A 26,603-nucleotide genomic window follows, 5' to 3' on the forward strand; every position below is an offset into this window, starting at 1 on the left:
ATTACATCATTGGAGTTGGAAGAAGCTAAATTTCTTATTGGAAATGCTTACATGTTAACCCCTCACCTCTTGAAGACTCCACACAAAATAAATGTGTCCTTGTTTAAACCACAGAGCATAAAGTAATGCTATCTCCAAAAAGATAAAAACATGCAATATGCTGATGAGAGTTATAAAATGCTGTGTAATAATAATAAAAATCAATAATGGCATGTTCAAATAGATCTAGTTTATTTCGTTCACCGTTCATTTGCTCCACCAGTTTGAAAGTCCTGTAATTTCTTTTACCACCCAATGTATTCTGAAATACCTTTTCACATTCATTTCTTTGGAATTATAGTCTTTACACAATTTAAAATAATAAAAAGCAAGTTCCATTTTCCTAATGACATACTCAATTCGTTTCGTACATACGTGAATACAATATCATTTGGAAACTGAAAAATAAATCCAGTTGGGATGAATTTCCTGCTAGTTTTACTAAAATGCACTAATAATATTGAACAATTTCCACCTGTCTCGGGACTGTTGTATATACGTACACATTGCCCAGATTACTTAAGGTCCAGTTCACCAGGCTATTTGAAATTATTTATAAAAGCCATTCAGAAATACCCGATACACCGGATTAGACCAAACAAGAAGACTTTTAAACTGCATGGATGTTGTAACTCATAAAAGTAGAGAGGTATCTAGACCATGATGAACCAAAACACTATACTGAAACTTAATGAAAACAGGAAATTGAAAAAAAGAGATTTCAGTGACCAGAATTGCAGAAAGAACTCTTGGTATTCCCCGTGGAGGGCAGACAGGCCTCTGCTTGCCTTCAGAGAGATTGTCCTTCGTTCCTGAGAGGTGAGACCAGCAAATCAAAGACATCACTCATGATTTTAAGCAAGTCATCACAAACAGATCTTCATTGACAGGTCAGCTAGGATCTCAAAACCCACCCCCTACTAACCATCTTTATTCTTCCTCATTTCCACCTGCCCTCATCTCTTCATGTGCTCCTGAAGCCAGCTGCCCTGGGTAGCACAGAGCAAACAGATCCACTCCTTTCTGCATCAGAAGGGCCTGGTCAGATTAGCCAAGGCATCCTAAAGACATGGGCACAGCTATCACAGTAGCCTGCCAAAAACAACTGACCACATACCCTCTTATTGTCTTAATTATTGTCTCTCTTTCCCTTTCTTTTTTATTAAAGATAGAAAATTTATCGCCGATAGGGAAAGCTTAGAAGAAGGTAACTGAATCTCTGCTAGCAAGTGAAGATGCTCTGATAGAGTTTGATTACATGTAAGCTGATTGGTGAAGCAAGACGTTGCTTTTCTGAGTAACTTGGATTTTGATTTTCAGGTGTATCACAACCTATTCCTAAGATTGGCAAGAATTCCCTAGGGTGTTCTCCAGGGACCAACCATGCATGCCAAAATCCTCTCCTTAAAATCCCATACAGAGATGCTTATTCCAGTACAGACAACATCTCATGGTTTACAAGCAGCTTCCTTTAATAAAATGAAGAGAATAAGAACAAGCTGGAACACAAATCACTAGCTCTCAGAAATCGCTTGATCACTAAAGTCGTGGAAGCCATTCCTGCAGTAGGTGCTACAACATTCTCTGTTAGAAGTGCATGAAGTCAAAAAGCAAGATTCTCCTTTGTATCCCCTGCTAGATCTAAGATCTTCAAAGAGTTTTCAACTTAGCTTCTATAACTGCTACTGAAACAATACACATGAACTCTTTAGTAGACACTATTGTTCCACCTCTTTGTTTAGGATCAGAGGCTGCCTGCCTACAAAAGGCTTGAAAACTGAACTGGCATAAGCAAATTAAGTCTGTATTCACAAAGCAGACTCTGTGCACCTACTTTCCAAACCAAATATGAAGAACTGCCCCCACAGTTTTATAGAGTGCTACTGGTCATACTTCTGTAAGAGCAAGACACAAAGCTAGATGCTAATAAAAGCACAGAATTAAGATTTGAGATTGTTGAAATCTACCAGTAAGTCTTCACCAGCATGCTCTGAGACATTATGGACGTCTTCAATTTTCTAGACCTCATTTGTCTCTTAGTTGTGCACTTTATGAGCATCTGAGCAGAGATATAAGGCTGTACAGAATCAGGCCACTATGCTATAAACTTTCTCTGTTTCCAAATAGCTAATAATATTCACTAGTGTCTAGTCCCAGTGAGGAATGAAACTCAATTAATTAATGGTCTAAGGCACACTGAAGTGCATGATGAAAAGATTCAAATATTAAGAACAATTATCTTAAATATATTTGGCATATATCTCTTCTCCTAATTTTAAAAATTACACAAAAGCAAGATTTAATATTAGAAATGAAACATACTTTTCTCTTTTGTACATCTATCCCCTCAGTAGTAAAAAGAGAATCTTAAATAAACTTACTTCATTTGTTCTCCTTGAAAAAAAAATTCTTTCATGCTGCTCGCCCTTCTTAAACACATTTTCCTGCTGATGTTCTCTTTCTGCATTTAATCTTGAATATTTTGTTTTTTCTTCTGAGGCTCCTTTTTTGCCTTCATGTTTCAATCTCATGACATTACCCTCTAAAGTCATTGTTTGTGTAGCTGCATCTTTCAATTCCACTTTCAACAACTCAATATCCTTATTAATCTGTGGCGTTGCATCTGGATAAAGCTTCTCTTTCCCATCAAAAGTTGATTTCAATTCTACTTGCTGCTTTAAGAATTTATTGACCTGCTTGAAATGTTTGAGTTCAGCTCTTAGTTGAATAATCATTTGCCTAAGATCTTTTTCATCCTTTTTCTCTATATCTTCACTTGAACATTCTTGCTCAGTTGTGTTCAGATGATCTAACAGTTCATTTACAATTTTCATTTGTTCTTGTCTGCTATACTCAGGAAGGAGGAAAGAAAAGGCATGAATTTTTATTTTTATGTAAGCAAACAAGAACACCTTCTAAGAAACACTTTTGCAGTGTCTTGACATACTTGAGATTCCCAGGAGACTCTTTTATTCACTAATGAATTACTCACTAATGAACAGAGGTTTTGAAACATTTTCACAGCAAGAGTTATAACACATTATCTCATCAATGTTTTTCTCGAATTCGTAACCATATATGCTCTATCACTCCTTTCCTCATCCACAAACAGTAAACCTCTGGTAGCTAAATCAATTGCTTACATAACAGTAATATAGGAAACAGGAATGGGTTTTCAAATGAGTTTACTCACTGATTGAAATACCTTAAAAACAAAATTCCCACCAAAACACGGGAGACTCTAGATGTTGAGTGTTGCTGAAATGTGTCCCTTCATGTATTTCTAGCGTAACATAGAAGTTGGAAACTGAGAAAGCAGCCAAAAGCCTGCAGAAACAACTCACTACAGACCAACAAACTGCCTCACAGATAACCAGGGGTCCATCAACAGCTGTTTAGAAAGCAATGTTTTAAGTGAAACTGAAGCCAAATAAGAGGCACTTAAGGCATAAGCAAGTCCTCAAATTCTACAGATGATTTCATGTCTCCAATAAAGAGCAGTTTGTGCCACTAAACATATAAACCAGCATTAAAACAACTATATTTATACAGTTAGCATTTGAAGTTGTAGAAACTAACTAGGCTTTTTATGTCTTTGTCTGGCATTTAATGTCATTAGTGAGAATTGTTACCCAAAGCACAGGCTCATCACCAGTCAGTCAGGACATTTATACTTGGATATAGAAAAGATTACACTCTGAAATACTAAAGATGATGGTGCTGGAATCACTCATTAGCAGACTTTTAAGTAATGTTAACAAATAAAACAATGTTATCTGTTCATCTTCTAAGAGCAACATCCCCTCATTTGTCACTAACTAGTGCTTTGGCAACTAAGTCCATTTATGCCTCTTGGAGATTTTTAGATAGTAATGTGAAAACACAGAATTGCTCAAGTAAAGTGAACTACAGTGCATCCTGAACCCACAACAGGATTTGACTTGTGTAACTCCACAGGACATGCTGCTACCAGCACTGCACTCTGTATGGGGAAGGTCATTCCCATTGCTCTTCTGAAAGCACTGTGGTGTGGCTCGCTGAAGGAATGACACTGATGGGCACTGGAAAAAAAAGTCCCCTCATACTGTATATAGGCTTAGAACATGGAAAGAACAAAAAGAAAAATGAAAGTGATCTCCAGCAAAGTTGTAATTCAGTTTTCAAGCAGGAGATTAAGTGGTTTAAACGCATAAAATTGGGGGAAAAAAAAGTAATGATGATGCGTTTTTTCTCTACAACTTCTTTCTTGGTATTGTCCAGGTCCTACAGAAAGGAGCATTTTGCCTGGGAATGGATTACATCGTAGTGTAGTGCCTGTGCGCATACATGTACATTTGTTAAACTAGACTCAAAACTGGCCTAAGTACTTATAACATGGTTCACCTCAGCAGCCCTATAAGTGGCTTACACTGGAATAACCCATTAGTCAACTGCAGCACATGGGCACAGATTTGCCAACAGAAAGCAAGCCTCTTTCCAAGCTATTCAGAGGGAAGGACAGAGGCCATGAAGTGTACCAGCAATGTCCATTCAAAATCAACACTGCAGTCACTGTAACTCCTTTTCCTCCATCCTCAGTTTCTCACACGTATCACTTCTACAGCAATATGGATTCATCCCTTCCACCACACCACCACTCTCTGGCCTGTGCTTTCAGATATTTTAATATTAAAAAAAAAGAAAAAAATTCAGTACTACATATTATCATCTGTGCCCTTTAGCTCTGCTAGCCCCCATCCTGAAAACAACTCCTCTGTACAGTAAAGCTCCATATATCAATAACTTCAGAGAGTTTTTTTCTTGTAATGGTTTTTTCATAAGGATTTCGACTGATAGTATGTTTCCTAATTACTTAATTGCATGATAGACTAAAATGGCTCTGAAGGCGCCTTGCCAATCTCTCAGGTAAATTAGACAGTGCCATTATCTAAATTCACTTTAGCAAAATTACTTTATTCTCTTCTCAAATAGAAATACTGTCAAAAGCAGTGCATCTCTCACATACTTACGTAGATTCAAGTACAGATGCTCTATTTTCTCTTAAGAGAGATGTGAGCAAGTTCATCTCTTCTGTTTCATGTTCACTCATCCCTATTCTGCCAAAGTGTTTGCCAGTTGTATCATGTTCAAACTGAGGCTTATTTGGATTCCTATAATGTCTATCTTTGCAGAAACTCTCTGAATAGCCTGATGGAGTTATCTGTTAAAAAATTGCAAACATTTTCTTATTAGACAGGTATGCAATGTTCTATTAAATTTATGGCTGTAATCTTTTTGTAATCAGGTTTTGTAATTTCTGATGACCTTTATCTACATTAAGAAGCATCCACAGACATTTCACTTACTATTTATTAATAGAAAAACTAATGAACATCTATTTCATATGATTAATTCATGGTGATCAGTTGTTTAGTACTAAGTAGATTTCCCTGAGGGTATTTATCTTTGAATACGTACGAAACTTCTGGAATGTTGCCTGCAGATTTTAGCTAACTTTTTTTTAGTTTACCTTTGAAACATCTATATTAAAAGTACCAAATTCTGTCCTGGGATCTCCAGCTGCAAACCCTGATGGCAAGGACAGAATGCAGCTTATAGTATTTACAAGCTGCCAACTTCATTTATGTTACACCGGAGACAACTTCTACATAGGGTTTCTCCAGTAATTCTACCCCCATTTAAATCAACGGGAATCTTTTTATCAACTACATGAGAGTTCAGACTGGATCCATTTGGATACAGTTCCATCAGTATACATCAGCAGTAAGAGATTAAGATGTTTATGAGGTTAAGAGAATCTTTACAATACATCATTTACCTGTTTATCCATCTCAGAAGGACAATCCACGGATAGCTGAAGGCATACCTAGTAAACAGAGAAACACAGAAATTACAAATTTCAAAGAACAGAACATCATTATTCGCCAACATAACCAGTCAAAATGTGCCAACTTGTGTCAGATTTTAACATGTTAACAATTTCAAACAACTAGAAACATTCAACTTTAATTGCAATCTGTGATCTTCTGAGGTTCATTCCACTGTGATTTTCTTATCCTGTGATGCTTTCTCCTACATTTATTTTGAATGACCAGAGGAAAGCTGATTCCAGAAATTTACGTAAGTATGAAAATGTCTTCAGCAAGTTACCACGATATCAAGTATTTCAACCCTGAAGAAGGATGTCCAATATTTTCTCATCAACAGAAGAATCTCACACAATTTGTACTAGAGGCCTGACTGTAAGGGAATCTGAAGATTAGCGAGGAAGAAACTGAGTGTGTGTGTATAAAGAAATGGAACTTGCTATCATCCCCATTAAGGAAGATTATGAGTACTCACACAGGAGACAAATAAGGACCAGATTTTAAATTATCATGACTGGAAGACCCTAGCAGCAGAAAAACACAGGCAGAAGCTTTCAGAAACTCTTTAGTATAACAATCAGTTGAAAGCAAAATCAGATACAGAGAAAAGTATGTTTTTTTTTGCAAAAGACATTGTGTTCTAAGAATGCAAGAATTTTAAAGGCTATGCAGAGAGTAGTGTAACATTATGTATCCAGAGCAGAGTCCTACCTGACTGACCCTCTCATAAAACTGACTGTTCTGCATCTTCCTGTCATTGTCACCATCTTCAGTCTGCATCACAGGCTCTTCTGTTGTTTCAAGAAACTACACAAAGTATGGAATGACGTGAAAATGTAGCACAAAAAAATACTGTGATATGAAACATGCATAAATAAGTCAGTGACATGTCTTAAAAGAAAACAAAAAAAGCCTGTAATACAAAGTAACAAACACTGAATTAGATTTCTTCCACAAGATCAAAGGAAATTAATATAAAAAAAAACAGGAAAGATTCATATTACAATGAAACCTTATCTTTCACATTATTTCATTTTTATTTAACACTTTCCCCCCTCCCCTCAGTTTTTACAAAACAAATGAACATCATTTAACCTCTTCTGACAAAGGACCCCTATCCTCAGCCGTGTTCTCACTGTGCCTATTTTATTTTCCCACTTCCAGAATTCCTTTTCACTCGCTACACAATTAAGGCTCTTCTCCAGCATCCAAGACATAGACACTTCTAAAAGAAAACACATGTAGCTTCCTAAAAAAAGACTTACTGTAACAAAGGTTACATCTGCTTTGTCTTGCCTAAACTTGTCAATTTGCAGCAAATGGTGCCAAATCATCGTTTTCCCTATTTTTCACAGAACCCAGTCCATATGCCAGCACTAATATTTCCTGAGCAAAGAGGAGGAAGCCCCAACTTTATTTTAGAACAGCAGCAGAACTCGAGTCCCTGACTACAGCGCAGCAGATGGCAGGACCATGATGGCTTTTGGTTTGCTTGGTGTTACACCTGAGGAACAATGCTGAGCAAGGAACGAGCCACAGGTTGCTCATCACTCAACAGCAGTACAGACCACTCCTGAGTGAGCTTCATTTACACCCAGCTCATGGAGAAGAGAATATTTTCACCTCTTTTATAATTTACCTCCTAATCCTGTTTGCTTTGGCAAGAGTACAGAATCTAACCTTAGTGAAGTCGGTTTAATACTAGGCATAAGGAAACCTCTATTTAAAAATAATTATTATATTCAGGAGTCATATTCTGGCAAAGCCTTTCAGACAACAACCTGAGTACAATGACTTTCAACCAGCGGTGGGATGCACCCCAGAGGAGCTGCAGTCACCACGTTCCACCGCTCACCTGTGATGCAACACTCGCAGCTGCGTTCCATAACCCAGCTTTGCTATTCTTGTTTTCACATCTACCACTATGTAGACAGTAAGGAAAAACGTGAACAATCTATTTAGGTTCCTCGCTACATTCTGGTACTTTATGGAGCAAAACTCGTGCTTTCTGGGGGAGTTCTTGAATGCACGGTGGTATGATTTGTGCAGTATGTAGTGGTTTTGGCACACGTTGCTACTAAACTTCAACAAAGGTTCCCAAAGTGTGGCAGACCTGAGGCAGAGAGCAGGTCCAACCATGCAAGCAGCTAAGACTCATCGAGCTGGGAGGAATGAGCAGCAGAACAAGAGACAGAGGGGGTATGGGTAAAGGCACGTGAAAACACAGCAAAGGCAAGCCTCTGTATCACTGCAGACGGCATCCAAACAGCTACATTTAGGGAACTCTAAAATAGAATCTCAACCAGATTGGACATTTATATCAACTTGTTTTATAGCAACTTTTCCCAACCTAATAGAAAAAGATAGTTATTTAAGATGTTTGCTGCTGGAACCTCATTAAATATTAGAAACATGCAAGAGTGATTGCGAATATCAATGATGCAACACCTAGCGTGCCTAAACCACAGGTAGGATATAGCACTGGCACTGTGGATTCAACCTTGCATTAGATAAAAATTTTAGTCTTAAAGCACTAGAGGCAATAATATAGCACTGTTGTGTATAACAGTCATATTTTGGTGTGACTGAGGCTAAAGAAAAATTACCCTAAGACAAGAAAAGCAGAATCTTGAGCATAGTTACAGAAAAAGCAGTAAATTGAGATTATAGGTACAGAGCCTCAGATGACACACTGGCAGGAACGAAACTGGTGTCTAGAGGTCGTGGATGTGATATTTATAGCTTCGATGGATATAAAGTACGCTGCTGAAACTTATGACATGAAAAGAAAAACCTGCTTCCCCAGCATCACATGCTGTAAAGTCTGGGCTCACAGCACATCAGCCCAATTGCAGACAAACACGATGCTCCAGGAGTGTTATTTTTGCTTCCTAAGAACACTGGGAATTGAATGCATGTGTGGGGCTTGTTGTTCTTTTTTAATTAAGCATGTGCAAAGTGGGCACATAAATGTATATATGAAATAAATGAGAAAAGCCTTTTTAACTTCCAACTCTTAGCACTATAAACAACTCTAATGGTTTAAGTAAGAACTAAAAAAGGTAGAAAGGGAATGGTAAAATGGTGCAGCATATTAATGTATTTTCCTTTTACTATTAGAAACCTATGTGCAAAACTAATTTCTGAGTCATGTTTTAATTATTTTGGCATTTTCACTTAGAAATTGGCTCTCTTGGACAACACTAATTAAAGACAGTCTGAAAACTAGAGGTAGACACAGATAGGTCTGTGGTACATAGCAAAGACATGCATTAAAAAATATTTTTTCATTGTAACCACGGGACATCATAGCCAATAATATTAGCTATTATAAAAAAACTGCTAAGGTTTAATTTTCCTTGTGCAGATTCAGGTCAAACTCATTTGTGCATTAAATACATTTGTGTATTAAATTTGTTTGCACATATAACTTATCTATCCAATGCAACCACTTTTTCTGACTCGGCATTTTCTAGTGCATGAGTTTCCCAGGCCAATATAGGGCTTCATAAGTGATGCTTCTCAGAAATGAAACTATTACATCAGACCAACAGATTATCACACACTAATATAAGACATGGCTGCAGCTTGAGCCTGGTCCTATAGTCCTATGTCTAAAAGGCTGAAAAGAAACTTTCTGTTCTCCACAGAATATAATCTAATGTTCAACAAAATATTAAAAGAAAATATGTGGCTTAAGGCCAGAAAAAAAGTCTACTGAGAATAAGCTGCCTGTTTAAAGTATTTCCTTGGAGACCGAAAACCTTGAGAATGTTTTTCCTAAATGAACCACTGATATGCTTGGTTTGCAAAGATCCCTGGAGCCCTGGAGGCTGAAATCACTGAGACTGCTTCTCTCAGAGAAAGCAGATGTTCAGAGGACAGTACAAAACCAACCTTTTTCTATACTCCTCCTCCCTCCTGTCCAAACATGAAGCCAAGAAATAGAGTACCAGGGGCTGTCAGACCTTTGGGGGTGCTCTGCAGAGACCCCACCATGCAGATTCATCTGATTTGTGCTCCAGCTTCGTGAAGGAAGAGAAAGATGGGTTCATTTTAAGAACCTGTGAAGGGTACATCTTCCAGTGTCTGTCCAAATTCCTCTTATAGCACATGTTAGCATCATCTCAGCACTGCCTGCCAACAAATTCTAGCCTAAAATACACACAAAAAATAGAACTTGTTCTTTCTGACAATGGTTATTAATACACGAAATATAAGGTTGTCACATCCATAGCCTGAAAGCCAGGTAGCTGTTTACTAACAAGACTGATGAACTGGTACCTTTTAAACTAAAAACATTTAATCACAGCTCCTTTAACTTTTAAGCATTATAGTACCGTCATCATTCCGGCACAGGTTAAATACCATATTTTACTTTTCTACTTCCTTCACCAGAATTTTGAGGCTTTATTTATATCTTACAAGCTTCACTCTTTGTCATTCTGTGTCTCATTTCACATAGGCACTTTCTTAAGTAAGTAGCCCTACATGTTCTTTTCATGCTCATGAAAATGCATGAGAGCTTGTCATGATAATCTTAGTACAGAACAAAAATTCCTTTGGTATTAACTACTGCATCAGTGGGGGTGCAGCACCCTCTGCAGGATGGCAGAGCAAATTACTAGAAATATTAAAGGATGTAAAGTGCAAGCACTTTGAAACAGATCACCCACAAGCTTTACAGAGCAAACCTATTTAAGTAACATGCAAATTCATTATTTTAATAAAATACACAGCACCCCTAAAGGCTGATCTATAATTTAAGACATATTTCAATTAAAGGTAACGTGACTACATCTTAAAGATGAAAAAGCAAGAATATTTTTGTGACTTATATTGTGCATCTGCAGCACATATGGTAACAGACATGGCCCTTTTTCCTGAGTCTTGCAGAAAAATCATCAGCCATGAGAGTTCACGAATTATGCAATCCCTACACACACCTGCATCAAACTATTCCTATTTTTCTCTTGTTCTTTTAATTCAGATTTAGAAATTCAAGACAGAAAATACTACCATGAGTGTTCCTTTTATATTTTTGTCTTCCTATTCAATATGTAGCATACAAGAACAATGTAACTGAACACAAAAACCACCACTGAATATAAAGAGAAGTAATACCAGCCACATTTCCAGTAATACCTTGTAACAAGCTAGGGGGTTCATTAGAACCTACCAGAGCCTGCTGAACATCCTTCAATATTCACATATATTAAGATACATGGAGATCCAGCACACAAAATCCTTGGAGCTATTTTACCCAGAACTCCTCTTCCCCAGAGCTAAAGTAGTTGTAACTTTTGGCAATAGCATCAAACACCCAGCAATGGGTACTTCCTTGCATCTCTCAGCACTCTGCCACAATGCTGTCCACTTCTCCATTCTACATGAATGAACAAACATGTTTTTAAGCAGCCCAAAGTGCTAGTCCTACTTTTTTAGCCATTGTGAACCCTTTGCCTATGCAGAGGAGACGTGAACTAAGCCGTCACAGAATTAGGCACAGCATGAGGATAACTCTTGAACAGTAGACAAGCAGACATTCAGTAATAGCTAAAATGTTATATAAGATATTGCTTTCTTTGTAAAGCAAAATTAACTCTTCCCCTTTCAATAGACAAAACCAAGAGACCACAGATGCCATAAATATTTTAATGTGTATGTTGTTTCCTTAAAATCAACTAAACACATCACTGAACACTTGCTGAATTAAGCTGATTCTCTGTTGTGCTAACCTCTTAAAGTCGTTTACATCATTAATTTAAAAAGTTATTATAAGGAATTAGCAATCTAAGCTCCTAGGGTTTTACAGTCATTTTGCACTAATGTAAATGATTCCACAAGGTATATTAGATCCACTATTTTAACACAGAAAACCTACCTTACTCTGGTTTAATATTTTTAGTGCTTCCTTCCCTTGAGAATCTGTTGTACTGAGTCCGAGCTGTTTTTTCTTAAGTTCTTGATTAATTGATTGCAGATCCTTAACCATCAAGAGAAGATCAGTAACCTGAACAACCCAAGAACAAGCAAAACTGGTAACATCCATACTAGTACAAAAACAAATTATGATATACAAATCTCCAGGCAAATCTACACAGTAGAGCTGGAAAGCCTGGGCTTCTGTATGTGCTCATGAGGTAACCTCCCTATGTATGAAAACATGATCACATATTTGTAAGTTAGTGTTCAAAAAATCTAAACTTGGGAGACTAGTTCCCAGGCATGTAATTAAGTTAAAATACCATTTTTATAGTTCAGTAGCAAAAAGAAACCCAAGGGCACCTCACAACAGGCTGATTTGAGAAGAAACACTTTGGTGCAGCAGAAATCACCATTACAGGGCGATAGTAACATTCAGAAACAACCTGTTCTTGTATCTCAGACACCCTTTGTAAAACACTACCACTCTGAATAGTTTCACAAATATATAATCTATACCAGAGAGGACAATCAAGTTCAAGACTCTCAAACAGATATTAGTGTCACGGACTTGCAGTATATCAAGAAAGCAGTGTTTGCAGAAAAAAGTGAAATCTTTTTATGAGACCAATTAATATATTTGGAAAAGGCAGATCAGCATTCAGGCATACAAACCCTTTTTCAGGTAAGAAATGGTTTGTAAACTTCGTTTACTGATGAGTGTCACAGAACATGCCAAAGGGAATACTTTCAGTGATAAATGTGGTATAACCCCAGGATGGGACTGTTTTTTTTTATTGACACCTGCTCAGTGTAAGGCAAGCTTCTTTCCGTCAGATTACCCACCTCCAGACTTTGAACACCTGCCTACAGTTCAGCTGGCCATGAGAAAGGTAAAACTTCACTTACGTTCACACCCAAACAATCGCATTCAGCACAGGTCCTTATCACAAATTGGTGCACTGATCGGAAATCAGTGCACAGGGACCATCAAGAGAACTGGGTTTTGTACTCCAATACAGATTTATTGTTTGACAATAGCCTGCACATTTAATTTCTGTGAATTTCAGTTCTCCTTATATAGAATGGAGATAATATTAACCTACCTCAGGGTTATTTTATAACATGCCCTATTTATCAAAAGATTTGTAAAGCCTGGGATGGAATGTTCTATACAGAAGAATAAATTACAGACACCACTACCATCTTCATGATTAATAAAGGCAGATGAGGTACGTGTTCTTGAATACTTAATACAAAAACTTTTCTTTGGAGTTGGTATACTTCATGATGACTAAAATATGGTATTGAGCCTGAAACTTGAATGCAGCTAACTAGGATAAAAGCTTTGCAGCAACCCACCTACGTTTCATCTAACTCTGAAGCTCATGTTGTATAACAAGAACAAACAGTTCATAAAAGGTGGATCACAAACCACACAGATAAGAATATCACATCCTTTCAGAACTACCAAGCCATACCTAAATAAAGACAATGCTTCTTTCCATGAGAGATGCACAAACTATAAATGAGGCAGAATTAAGCCATTGAAACCAGTAAATAATAAAACAGATCAATACCTTTTTCTTAAGTTCTTCAAGAGACAGCTGGTCTATCTGTAGGTTTAAATGATCTTGCTCTCCTAAGCAAATACTCATATAGGATGTCTGATCTCCACAGAAGGATAGTGTTTCATCTGTCAAAATAACCAATGACAGACATTATTTCAGAAAATCTTATTTGTTTGTAGGAAAACAAAACATAAAATGCAAAGAGAGAACTTTCCAAATAACCGCCTACAAGTAAATCTCAGGGAGGCCAGTTAAAATGTTTCATTCCCCAAAATTAGCTTTTTGTTCAACTGAACAAATTCTATCCTTACATTTGTTTGTGCTTCTGATGCTTGGACATGCTGTATTTTCTGTAGTTATCAGCATGAGTTGTGAATGTAATTCTGCATTATAATTTGCATATTTAGCATTGCAATTAGAAATAATTTTTAGGAAGGATAAGTGAGGCAACAATAGTTATTCTAACCATATTTTTATGAAAACAAACTCAAAGCCTCAATGCAAAAAGCCAGGTTAGACAAAGTTATGGAATTTATTTTGCTTTTGGCTCAAAATAATTGAGAATTAATGGAATTGAAAATACTTATTCATTTCCTCTATAGCCATACGAATGGTTTGTTACATTTCAAGAAACACCTGTTCATTTTCAACATAGACAATTCTGTATTATCCTATATATATGTATTCTTTCATTAAATAGTGAGAAAGCATATCTAAATTACAACAGAGACATCCAAATTCTACTCCACACTCTGACACCGATCCCATGGCAGCTGCAAAGACTCAAAGCTTCACAAATAATTGCTAATTTTCAGAGCCTTCCTCCCTAACAGCCTCAACTACAGCTCAACTGCTTTTGACAACTGGACCCGGGAGAGCCCACAGGTCCCTTTGACTTCCCCTGGTTGTTCATCACCTCTTTACTTTTGAGGTCGGAAACTCTGAAATGGCAGAAGCTTACCTTTTGTCACTTATCAAAGCTGTGAAGGGAATGATGCCAAAACTGAAACTTTAAGTGAAAGGTAAGTGGACAGGCTTTATTGTTTTGCATATATCCCCTACAGAATAAAACAGATGTGTCTGTACACGTGCAGTGAACTATCTTTAACAATGTCCACTTACATCATTCATGCTCTACTTAAGTATATATTAAAAACACCTTCAAAGAAGTGTAACGAACAAAAAAGTTCTACTATTTCTGAATAAAATACAAAATAACAAAACTACCAACTACTTTTTTCTTCTCTGTAAATACTTCTTGTGTTAGGAGGAGTCTAGCAATTTCCTGACACAAAAGTTCTTTATCGAAGCATTGTGAAATAATTAAATTCCATGGACAGAAAGTGATCCCATGGCCAGAGATTTATTCAAAGTCAGAAATTTGATTTCTGCAGAAAAACAGTAAATTCTACAGGTACAAAATTGTAGGCAGCTTGAAACGATCCCTGCAGTAGAATTGCCATAGAATTACTAACATTTGCTGCAGGGAAAGCGAAAAACTGTGCCTCTGTATATGCTCTGATTGCTCGAAGACATTCTGTTACAAATCCCTCAAATAATTTTCAGTACAGAAGGCCGAGAAGACGCCTTTTCACACCTTTATCTACTTTCAAACATTTCTTCTCCATCACAGCAAACTGACTATAATAAAACCAGTTTTCTTTTGTACAAGAAGACCAAGAAAAGGGATGGTCTTCACATGTATACAGACCTCGTCGGTTTTTGACGTCCTTAATCTGATCTTCTAAGATCTTCTGTAGATTCCGATTAGCCAGAATGTCGTCTTCTAGTTGTTTTCGTAACATGAAGATGTTGTTTAACTCCGTTTGCAAGCTATTTAAACTATGGAAAAAGAAGAAAACAGAAATATATATAAAAAAAACTTTAGGATTTCAATTGAATAAATTTCGTTGGGTATTGCAGTTTCTTTTATATGCGCAGGCTTCCACAAAGATACCATTTCACAGTAGCCAACACTAATTTCATCACAGTTACATCATTTTGATGCATAGGAACAAACAAATCCCTGCACAGAAAGATGAGACTAAACCTTTACATCCACTCCCTTTTCTTGCTGCTTTGAACCGTGCTGATTGTTTCAGCTTAAACATGACAGATACATTCTAAGGGCCAATTTCTTTGTACTTTTTTTTTAAGGAAAACTAAAATGAATAACTTCTGTGTATTCCATTATATGGTGACCATGGAAACTTTGTTCCCTTGCTACAGAACTATGCTGTACAATATAATGCTCCACTAAAAAAAATAATAATAAAAAAATCACGTTTCATTGAAAATATGACCCAGGCACAATCCAACTACTTTAATTCTTCAGGTAGCCAACAATCTGTAAAACGACCTTTCAAGTTGAAATTGTGTCAATTATCACAATTGAGTATAAATTCCAAAACTTAAAAATGACAATTTGTCAATATGAATTAATTCTTTAAGCAGGTTTTTTTTCAATGTAGCCACCGAAGTGCTTATTTTACCATCAGTCACTGCCTCCTAGTTCTCACAGCGTCAGCACATCCAGCTGTCCCCTGCTAGATCTTCCCCATTACCCTTCAACAGCATCGACAACACAGTTATGATCAGTTCATAAAAAGACTTAAGCACACTAAAAACTGAAACTGTAATAGTATGAAATAAACTGGATTTAATAAAAAATAACAAGGTGTTACTGAACTCATTGTATTATTTATTTTGACATTTAATTCACTCCAAAGCTCAGTACTTTAAATTAAGCTGCTGTAGAATTTCCAATCCACTACAGGGAAATGTCTGACAATCCAGGAATCTTTCAAACAAAATTCAAATCTGTCTTACAGGAGACTACACAGAAGCAGACAGTATATCATACTTGCATGAGAAGAAGAGCATATTGAAGAAATGCATTAATTAAAAGGCAGCATATATGAAAAGACTCTCAGTCTGTCTTCTGACAAGTGTGCTGTTGTCGGGCTTTTTTGTACAAGAAACCATTGCTTTAACCAGTTCTCCCTGGCTAAGGAATATCTTTGAAGAGAGAGCTCTCTTAAACACTCAGCAAAAATTAAGAAGAAAAACAAACCACCACATTACTAAAAGCTAAGTAAGCTTTTTCTCCTTTTCCTGTGTTAAAGGTTTTATGAGAAAAAGCATCAATTCTCTGCTTGGAGAGACAAAAAAATGTCTTGGTGCCGACATCAGGTAGCTTATTTTGAAAAATACCCATTTAAGTTGCAGTCAACTAGTAATAATTTTCCGCATTTCAAGGATATCCTAAGAAAAACTGGTAGCAGAGCTGTTACTTGGTGTTGTCATTACTACACAGTGTAGCCACAATCCCCTTACCCACAGACTGTGTTTCAATGGCAGGGCACCCTCTCTATGAAATACTCAGACAAACTGGCTTCTTCCTTCATTGGCGATTGTTCAACGGAAACCAGTCACAAAAGACAGCGCTCTTTTCCTCAAGATAAGAAATAATCTCCCTAATCTGACTTCTATCACTATTTCTAATGAAAAAGATTCTATTATCAGCTGCTGAGCTGTGGCCAAGCACAGGATGGCATTACTATTAATGCACTTAATTCAAATACGAGATCTCATCTACTTTAGCAGTACTCACTTGCTGGCATTCAAACTATAGGGGTCTACACCCTGACTGCAAATACCAACGTGTTCCCACAAAGCTGGCAGGTATGAGCCTTCAGGCAGGAAGAGCTAGGAGCCATCTCCCAAATTCTCCAAATACCTAATTAAGATATTTGTAATTATAACAGTAAAACCACATTTTACTAAAACCAGTAAGATTGTTACCCACAGGCTAAGAATTTTCTTTATTTCATACATCTCCTTGACTACCACACAATAGTAGGACACAAAGTAGGCCTGAGGTTTCTTTCTACAATGTTGGGGTTTAATTTTTAAAGGCTGAAAATTTAATATGCTTTTGAATGCTTTGCATTGAAAATATCCTATGAAAATTTCAATTATTCTGTTTTGTTTGAACTTCTCCAAAAGCTTACTTGATTATATTCTTGATTATGTTTATATCACAATCTTCAAGGTGCCACTTTGAAAATAATCATTATCTGTATTTGAGAAGTAGTAAACTGTGGTAAATCAGTCCCATGCTGAACATTTCCCTGTGCTTTGATTTTTCCCCTCTAGTCCAAGACAGGACAAGTACCTTCTCTAAAAATCTGGCTGGTTTTTATGTTGTCCACATAAATGGACATCTGGCTGAGCTGAGAATCCAATCCAAATAGAAATATTTTCAGAAGCAGTTAGGTAATTGAGATAACTCAACCTTAATTACAAAAAATAGCTCTATTTTAAGGAAAAAGGAAAAAAATGTATCTATTTTTTAACAGCTAGTTTACGCTTCATTAACGATTGGCCTGTACAATATAATGACCACTCACCTTTTTTCACAACATCTAACTTTGGTCCTCTGAGTTTAGATTTTCCACCAAAATAGAAATAGCACTTACCTATCAGATTCTTTAAAGGTCTTCACTAGTGTAGAATAAATATTTTGTTCCTTTTTCAAAGCAAGTATCAGCTTTTCATATTCAGATTCTTTCTTTTCCTAAATGGAAAAAAGAAAATAGTAAACATGCAACGTAATTTTAAGATTGCCTGTGTACAATTATGTGCAGACATGCAAAGGAGAAAATCTAAAAGGAGAAATTCAAAAGTCACTAAAGAGGACTGCCCACCTCAATAGCCTCATATGAATCTGGAAACTATTCAGGATACTTAAATCTGCTGTTATTGCAGGAAGCTAATAGCATTTTGCTATTTACCTACCATAAGTGAGTTACATATTGAAATACCAGTGCATCATTTTTCTGACAGCCTAAAATCCTTTTTCCCCCCAGCATCCTCACTTCCTAAATTTACAGCTCAGCAAGCCAGGAACATGCTGGCTGCTGGCTACCATAGGGGAAGGGAAAGGCAAATAGAGAAGCCCAAGCTGCAAGCACACATTTTAAGGCATCAGCCTAACAACCTCTCCATATTCTGGATAATTTATTTATTTATTGGGTGGGGATCTGCTAATTCTGTTCCATTTCTGAACAAAAAGGATTGCACTGAGTTGCCCAAGGATGGATATGCCAGATACGTGCTCACTGAGTCCGCTTTCTGAGCACTCACCTGGGTCACTACAAGCTGCTTTCTCTGCTTGTGCAAAGAAAATTGTTTACCTGCAGCCTTACTCACAGAAGGTATATCACTATTAGAACAAATCCAGGCTCTTCTGCTCCTTGCTCAGGAAATACCCGCTATAAATTCCCAAGATTTTTTCAATCCAAAACAACCACTCAGCCACTTTTTCAGCAGGAGGCAAAAAATGCAGCTATTTAAAGGAGCTTGCACTTATTGCATAAAAACATCTAAGATATCAGCTGGCTCAGAAGAGGAAATATCTGGGATATTTATATCTAATTTAGATGTATTCATGTCAGGCACAGTATCTTCTGTCTCTGAGAAGAACGGGCCTTGTTGCTTCTCTGTTTTCCTTTTGGACTGAAAACTGAAAGAATGAACAAAGAAGCACCCCAGCTAGTGGGGATGTGTATGGCTCTAGTATGACACGATAACTCCAGAGAACAAGAATGAGAGGTAATTCTGTCTGCTCCATATTACAACCTCAAGACTGGAAACTAAACTCTCAAGAGATACTAAATCATTAGTGAACAGATCATTAACAGGGAAGAAATCTACACCCAGGAGTTTTAAGCAGCTGTTATTACTCCAATTGCAGTTGCTAAGCCAGGAATTGCAACAAAAAATCAGCTATAGTAGAATCTCGTTAATTCACACTAACGATGCAAACACTGTTAATTTGAAAAATTCAGTATTCTGCAAAGTAAACAGCACAAAAGCAAGGACAACTGTTGTTTACTTTTAATTATTTACGCTCGTACTTCAGTGTGCTAGCAAACATGTTAAATAATATTTTGCAAATGTAATCAAGTTTTGATCAAATTACTTCCGTTGAGATAATCTGCATACCAGATCTTACTGCCGACAGAGCAGCTCCTACCACTTAACCCTGCAGATTCCTTGTAGAAGAGACCTCTGCATGTGCTCATCATGTTCTGCTGCCATTATCCCGAGTGGTAGCTGTACTCTAACAAATGCTCCCAGGTTCTGGTGCAGTTTATACATTAAATACTATTTTATATGTGAATAATATCAAGTCAGTTATCAAGATGAGCAGAGACAAAGCACAAAGCAATGATTTCTGTTGACTGCAACACAAGGGCAAACTGTCTGAGATAGGCAATCCAGAGTCCATTAATTAAAAAAAATTAAGAAAAAAATATATCAAAAAGCAAATCTTACAGACTGAGCTAAAGACTCATCACCATGTTGGAGTCTCAGCCGTTTAAGAACAGTCACTAGACAGAAAATACACAGATTGCAATTTAATTTGGAAAAAGTTTGATCACTGACAACAACACTGATCAATGACACAGAAAGCAACAGAAAGAAATAACTCTTTTGACTTAATTTAGTTGGTTAACAGTCTGTTAAAAGTTCTGGTGAACCCTTCCATATGTCTGATATAAGCCTCGCAATTATTACTGAAGACACTACAGAACTGTATCCTAATTAAAAGCTCCTTCTGAAGCACTGGCAAAGTAATGTCACTCTGAAGAGTTTACGGTACACAAATTAGATAACGGTTGTCACCAATTGTTCAGGGGCTATGAGTGCTGCATTAGCAAAGTGGTGTTACACAGCACCGTGCTCCTTCTCTTACATTTCTTTCAAAATTCACATGTTAATTTAGTTCTACATTTACACCAAACTCCGCGTAACCTCACGAAACCCTCCCAACTCTGTTTTCCTCCGTTACAGGAGACGTGAGATGTTTCCCAATTCCAAATGTCAGAGGCTGTAGGTAAATTCTTACAAACCCTAAATTCAACTAGCAAGGTAGAGGTGAGCAAAACCACGAAGCATTGTTCGTGATTTTTAAGAATTTTTCATGAATAATAAGGATGAAAAGATACAGCATGAAGGTTTTTTGGTACATTATTACTGTCACTTCTAAATAAAGCGTAGGAGTGAATTATTCCAATCAACTCCCCAAAGGTACACAAAACATAAGGCAGCTCTGTAACTTACATAGACCATAATGCTGTGGGAGTTAATGAAACATTAAACCTCTTGACACATGGTGTGAGGGAAAATGTGTTAGAAGAGATAGCTGCAAGACATCCAGGACCATATTGCAGTGAAAGATTTATATTCCCGTGAAAGCAGGCAATCTAATACATTAAAGTCTATATTTAAATCTGAAATACTATTGCTAAGCAGCAGTGGTAGAAAACATAACTTATTTTCATTAAAAGGTTTCTCAAATTGTAAGCAACGAAAGTAGAAGGTTTATGTCTCCACAATAAGTAACTTCCTGGCAAAGTCACAAAAATATCTGGTTGCCTCACTGAACCCTCCTTTCCTTGCAACAGGCATTGGGATCATTTCAAAACCTCTGAAGGTTAGGGGATGGATGGCTGCAAGAAGGTCATAACCTACACCCCGCCGCTGATTCATCCCTCCATCCATTAGTGTCACAGTTTGGTAATTTCTTCTAACCTTGCAGTGAACTGTGTGGATGGTCCACCATAAATGAAACGATCGCTAATAAGATCAAAATTGCTACAGGCCAGTGAGTCAGATATCTAAAGAGGGAAATGGCTGCAGCTAAAGACTGTTGGTGACTTTTGGACGTTGTCATCTCAACACGGAAAATGTCAAAAAGATGATGGCTCTGAGGAACTTATGGCCCTTCTCGCCGCTCTGTAAGGCAAACCTGCTGGACTATAAACATATCTTCAAATGTCACTTCATCAGGATAATTTCTGTAAGATGAAATTTCTGCTGGTAAGGAAATGGTGAGATACACCAACCCCATCCATTCCCCTCACCAGGCCACTTTCAGCGTAACGGGTAAGAAGCGACATGGTTGAGGGGTGTGAAGACATGGATGTTGACAAAAATGCTCTCTGTTTTCATAAGCTAATCTCATCAGATCAGAAGCTGAACTACCTCCCAGTTCACAGCATCAATTTAAAGAGACTGCAAGCAACAACTACAGTGCACTGATGGCCAATTAATAGTCAGGACACTTGTATATAAAAAAAAAAAGTCAACTACCTCACTTTCCAAAATCACAGTGACTCAGCAACAATATGCACATTGCATCGGTTCCAGCAGCTAAGACACGGCTGCAGTATCCCAACAAGTGCACCAATTCCAGCTGTCAGGACACTCAACAACTGCAATGCTCTGGCTACATCGATGACTTTCATGCTTTGGCTGTAATTTCTCCAACTGCAGCAAACAAGACATCGCAACTGTATGCACACAGTATTTTTCAATTCCCTGACTGCACAGTATTAACTCCCCAAATACTGGAGTAATTAAAACTAGAGCCAAGCAATATGCTGATCGTGCAGGAATTACCAAGTGTGGTGTGTTTGCACAAACATCAGATTTGCCTTGCAATGCAGCAGCCAACCTCATCTCCTACTCCACCCTCGAGTGGTATATAAGCTCCCCTTCTCAGAAACAGACGTTAAGGAAAGATATTACAGCAAATCCAAGGACTTTTTGTGCACTTAGAGAAGTCAATTTAGAATTAAAACTCACATCACTGTGGCCCCTTACTGCTGTATGCAAGGTTACACGTGCAACATAACAGAACCCAGAAGCATAGCTAAAGGACTGAGCAAGAGGCACCTTTCTCAATTTATCTGCTTTTCTGAGTATTAAAATGAACTGCGAAGGTCTAAACCACTGCTAGAAATATATTTGCCTAACAAATGTTCCAACAAGAAGAGCTTTGTAAGTAAAGGAGTGTTGGTGGTGAAAGAAGAGCATTAAGCACAAAACCAGATAAAGTCTTCAAAATTATATCGAGTCCACTGTGCTTCTAAATTCCTTGGCTAGAAAAAAATATTTAATTCCAAGGCTTCACAGATACCAGAGTCAGCAGTTGCATGACTAACCTAATCATCAGTGCTTTTGCACACTCCCTTTCTTTCTCTCTAGCCCATGACAGTGGCTCAAGAATCCAAACTTTAATTAGAAACTGTCATTTATCTTCCCTGGCCTGGTCGAGGAACCCAGCAGAGCTTTGGATGTTGGTTGCTTTAAAATTTATCATTACATTAAAATAGAGTTAAAAGGTATGATGAAAGAGAGAAAGTTCTGCATCTCTCAATTCAGTTTCTTCAACTTTAGAGATCAGTGAGGCCAGAAGAGCTTGGTTTCTGTTCTCTCTGGTGGGGAGGATCCAGCTGTGCGTTTGTTGAGAGTTGGTGCAGCACTGCAAAGTCATCAAAGAGTCCAAGGCAGCCAATAAGAGCATAGCTCTGGATAATCTGTGTCCAAAAACTTATGATTAATATGCTGAAATGGGTTCACAGAGGTGATATCTTACATAGAGGTTGAGCTGAGAGGACAATGGATTGTGATTAGGTATTGTTCACAATCACTAAGTGAACCAGCAACAGAGAATAGATTGTGATTAGAAGGTGGGTACTGGGTCATTACCATGCATGGCTTCACTTGCCACTGTTCTCTCTCCTGGTTATGCACCTGTTTCAGAAGTGCGGTGTACAGAGGAAAGTTAGTGTTGGATTTTCATTAATTCTGTATGATTTTCCATCAGCCTTGGTTCCCTTCATGACAGAAGTTATGTGCATGCACTGCGGTTTGTTTTACAGAGGTAAAATTTCTACCTAGCCTTTCCCAGACTTCATTTTCTCAGTCTGTATATCCATCTGTACTTCAACGTGCTCTGCACTGGTACCCTGGCAAGCAGTGATGAGGCTCCTTTGCTCCTAGCTTGCCAAGTAACACCTGTGTCTCAAACTGTGCTTACACCTACCTTGTTTAATAATAGTGTTCATAACATATTAAACATCTCATCACCAGTGTGTTCAGATTGTGACAGTAGAAACAGTACTCGTGTTTCCTTTGTCATTGGCTTTCTTTATTTTAAATATCCTTGAGAAAACCTCTTTAATGACTGATACATAATTAAAGAAACTAAATAGCTTTCTCTTCCACTAGGAGGTACTAGTCTAATTCTTGTTATTTTGCCTGATGCTTTTAGAAATCTTAACAGACCATACTGCAAACAACAGAAAAAAAAGACAAAAAATGTAGCATATCTCTAAAAGCGGCTTATTTGTCCAGTAGTCTGTACACAGTAATAATAAATGCATGGATGGATCAGCAAGTGATCAAACCTTCCCACCAGCTCCTGATCTCTCTTTTTATTTTTTATTTTTTTGGGTAGTACAAAAGTAGAAGAGAAAAAAAAATAACTCTACATTTTGAGTCTTCGAATTCTGACCTCAGATTTCAGGCATCTACAATTCTTCTCAATTTATGGCACCAAATAAAATAATGGGCATATATTATTCATCTTTTTAATATAAATATACATATATATATTTCTACGCTATTTCCTTTCTCCTCTTGCTTTAAGCTATTTTTTTTCTTGTTCTAAACACATCTTTGCTCCTACCCGTATCTCTTGTGGTCACTAGTTCAGTTCAGCCCTTCCCCTTATCTATTAGAAGCTCACAAACCTTCCCCTACAATGCTTCTCAGGTGCAGATACCCTCTCATTCAGGGAAGTACATCTGCCCTAATAGCCACAAAACTCTACATCTTTATGGTAGGCAGGCAAAGTATTTGATGCACTTTCAGGAAGTAAAGTTTTTAGTGATGCCATATAAATCCATCAGCGTACAATACTACATACACTTTTGATGCCATATCAACACCACCACAATCATATGCTTTTAAAACATTTCAAGTGACCTAAAAATGTAACTCTATTATTAATAAAGTCATTGTTATAGTTTTAATATTACAGAACATTTTAAGATGGTTCTGATCTTCAGGAAAAACTGCCCCTTGCTACATGGATGATTTACAAAGCATATTGAAGTCAAAGTTTGAAGTCAAAGGGAAAATTCTTATTAATTTAACGTCAAAGTATTTATCTGAAAATGATCACAGTTCTGTGAAACTCACCTCTACCTCTCTGACTATCCTGATGATTGACTGTGACTGTACAGCACATTTTTCCTTTACTAAACCCTCATTTTTCAGTTCAAGTTCTTCATTGGCTCTTAGAAGGTTCTTGTTCTTATTCAGCAGCTCCTGCAATTCTCCATCCTTTTCTTTAATTGTTTCATCAAGGTTCTAACAAAAGAAAACAACAATATGGTTTTGCAAAATTTACCCTGCTGTTATACTGCAAAATAGTACACAAACAAAATTCAGGAAACGTCCAAACATTCTATACAAATCTCACAAAAGAAGAGCTCAGCATACCAAAACAGAAACTAAAAAAAAAAAAAAATAAAGATCAAACAAAAGCTTTGGGCAGCTATCCAATCATTTAAATAATAAAAAATAAAAAAATAAAAATCTGATTACATCTGAAAACTTAGCAGTGTTTATGCATTAAGTCAAGGAATATACTTTGGTCTCCATGTACAGAACAACGTCAACTATTTGTCTTTGCTTTGCTGGTTGAATACCACCAGTACTTTTCAGGATTATACCTCCAGCTGCAAAATGTTTGAAGCAGAGGTTCTTTAAAGATTCAGACAGCTCCCTTCTCACATGCCTTGTTTTGAAAGTGCTCATTTTCATTAAAAAAAAAAAAAGGAGAAAATATTTCACTGTCTATGTCTATTCCTCAACTTCTAGTTTCTGCACAACAAACTGTAAATCATAGGCACTTCAGAGCTTTTAAAGTACCCTAACACATCAGTGAAAAATCTACATAAGTATTAGTAAAGCTTTTTTTCTCCCCTTTGTACAAGTGCTTAATAAAACCTTAACAAAAAATCTTTTAACACCACAGATCTCTAAAATTAGGTCTGTTCTGCAAATACATTATTATAAGTGAAGGATTACCATCAAAATCAGCAGTAATTCCAAATACAAATGGGATTTTGTAATCATTCCTCATGCAAAATCAAATTATAATTTTTCATTTTTTTAATTTCAACTCAAGTCAACCTACCTGAAGCAACAGATCCTTTTGATTGACACTGTCTGTTAGCCGCTTGATAACTAGTTCTTGGCTCTGCAACTTCTGATTGCTTTCACTCAAAAGAATATTGTAACGTTCAACTGCTTTTTCTTTCTCAGTCATTTCACCGTGTAATTTCTCTAGTTGATTTCTAAGGTCCTACAAAAAATGAAACTGAATAATTAGCAAATCAACTTTAAAAATGTTTAAGATTGACAAGCCACATTAATAGCTTAACTTTTCATTACTTTAGATTACGCATATCACCAAATAGTCTGGAGAATGTATTTAAGCCAGTATCTTTCTCTTAGTATCAGTGATTATAATAAAAGAAAACTTGTAGATAAGGTGTCAGTATTGCTTTCTAAAAATCTAAACTGTTATTGTTCACATGCTTTTCATAAAGAATGACTGGACTCCAACGCTGAGAAATATCATGCTGCCACTGTCAAAACAAACACTAACTTCTGAGTCAGTTTCATCCATTACTACAAATAGGAAAAAAATGGTTTGTCATTTGCTCTTCTTCCTTTCCTGCAGCTTCAAGATTAGGTAACTAAGACAAGGAAACAACACAACTATCAGTAAACACCCACTTATTGTCCATTTTACTTTGAAAAGACAGAAATCTCTTTCAATAACCTGATTCAGTAGCAAATCCAAAGGACCCTGGTATCTGTTGGGATCAACACGGCCTACTGTGATGTAAAAAGCAGTATCTCCTAATTCGCAAGTCACACACTTGATGGTGACCATAATTACAGTTTTCTCATCTGTGTTCCTACTGATGCTGTCCTATTTCAATCGAAAAATTGCCATCTGAAAATCTACCCACCAGGTAAAACCTTTGGTTCCCTTCAATAACATCAAATAGTTCTTATTCTTTACATTTTACTACTAACTGGGAAAATCACTGAATCAATGAAAATATAGATGAAATTATTAGCGTGTTATTAATAGCCAGTTTCCAGTTATAGAGTGGAAAAGTGCGGGCACACAGAGCACTGGAAAAGCTAAATAAAGCTCCGATAACGTTCTACCATTTCAGCTTCTCTCCCACTGCCACCCTTTGTGTCAATGCAACTTTTTTGCTGATCTGTTAGAAGTTTCAAACTGAAAAATACATAG

At 37.0% G+C, this 26,603-nt stretch overlaps 1 protein-coding gene across 1 annotated transcript in view; it reads right to left on the minus strand.

Moving 5' to 3' along the window:
- CDK5RAP2 (CDK5 regulatory subunit associated protein 2) overlaps nt 1-26,603 on the minus strand; it is a 78,563-nt gene that overhangs the window by 29,924 nt on the left and 22,036 nt on the right. Inside the window, 10 exon segments of the mRNA XM_038164899.2 lie at nt 2,421-2,886; nt 5,049-5,239; nt 5,858-5,905; nt 6,618-6,713; nt 11,791-11,919; nt 13,412-13,527; nt 15,114-15,244; nt 17,884-17,981; nt 24,464-24,634; nt 25,467-25,634. Coding sequence (XP_038020827.2) covers nt 2,421-2,886; nt 5,049-5,239; nt 5,858-5,905; nt 6,618-6,713; nt 11,791-11,919; nt 13,412-13,527; nt 15,114-15,244; nt 17,884-17,981; nt 24,464-24,634; nt 25,467-25,634 — 1,614 coding nt within the window.

This window comes from Anas platyrhynchos, chromosome 18, assembly GCF_047663525.1.
Source record: "Anas platyrhynchos isolate ZD024472 breed Pekin duck chromosome 18, IASCAAS_PekinDuck_T2T, whole genome shotgun sequence".
In the NCBI taxonomy this organism is placed as follows: domain Eukaryota; kingdom Metazoa; phylum Chordata; class Aves; order Anseriformes; family Anatidae; genus Anas; species Anas platyrhynchos.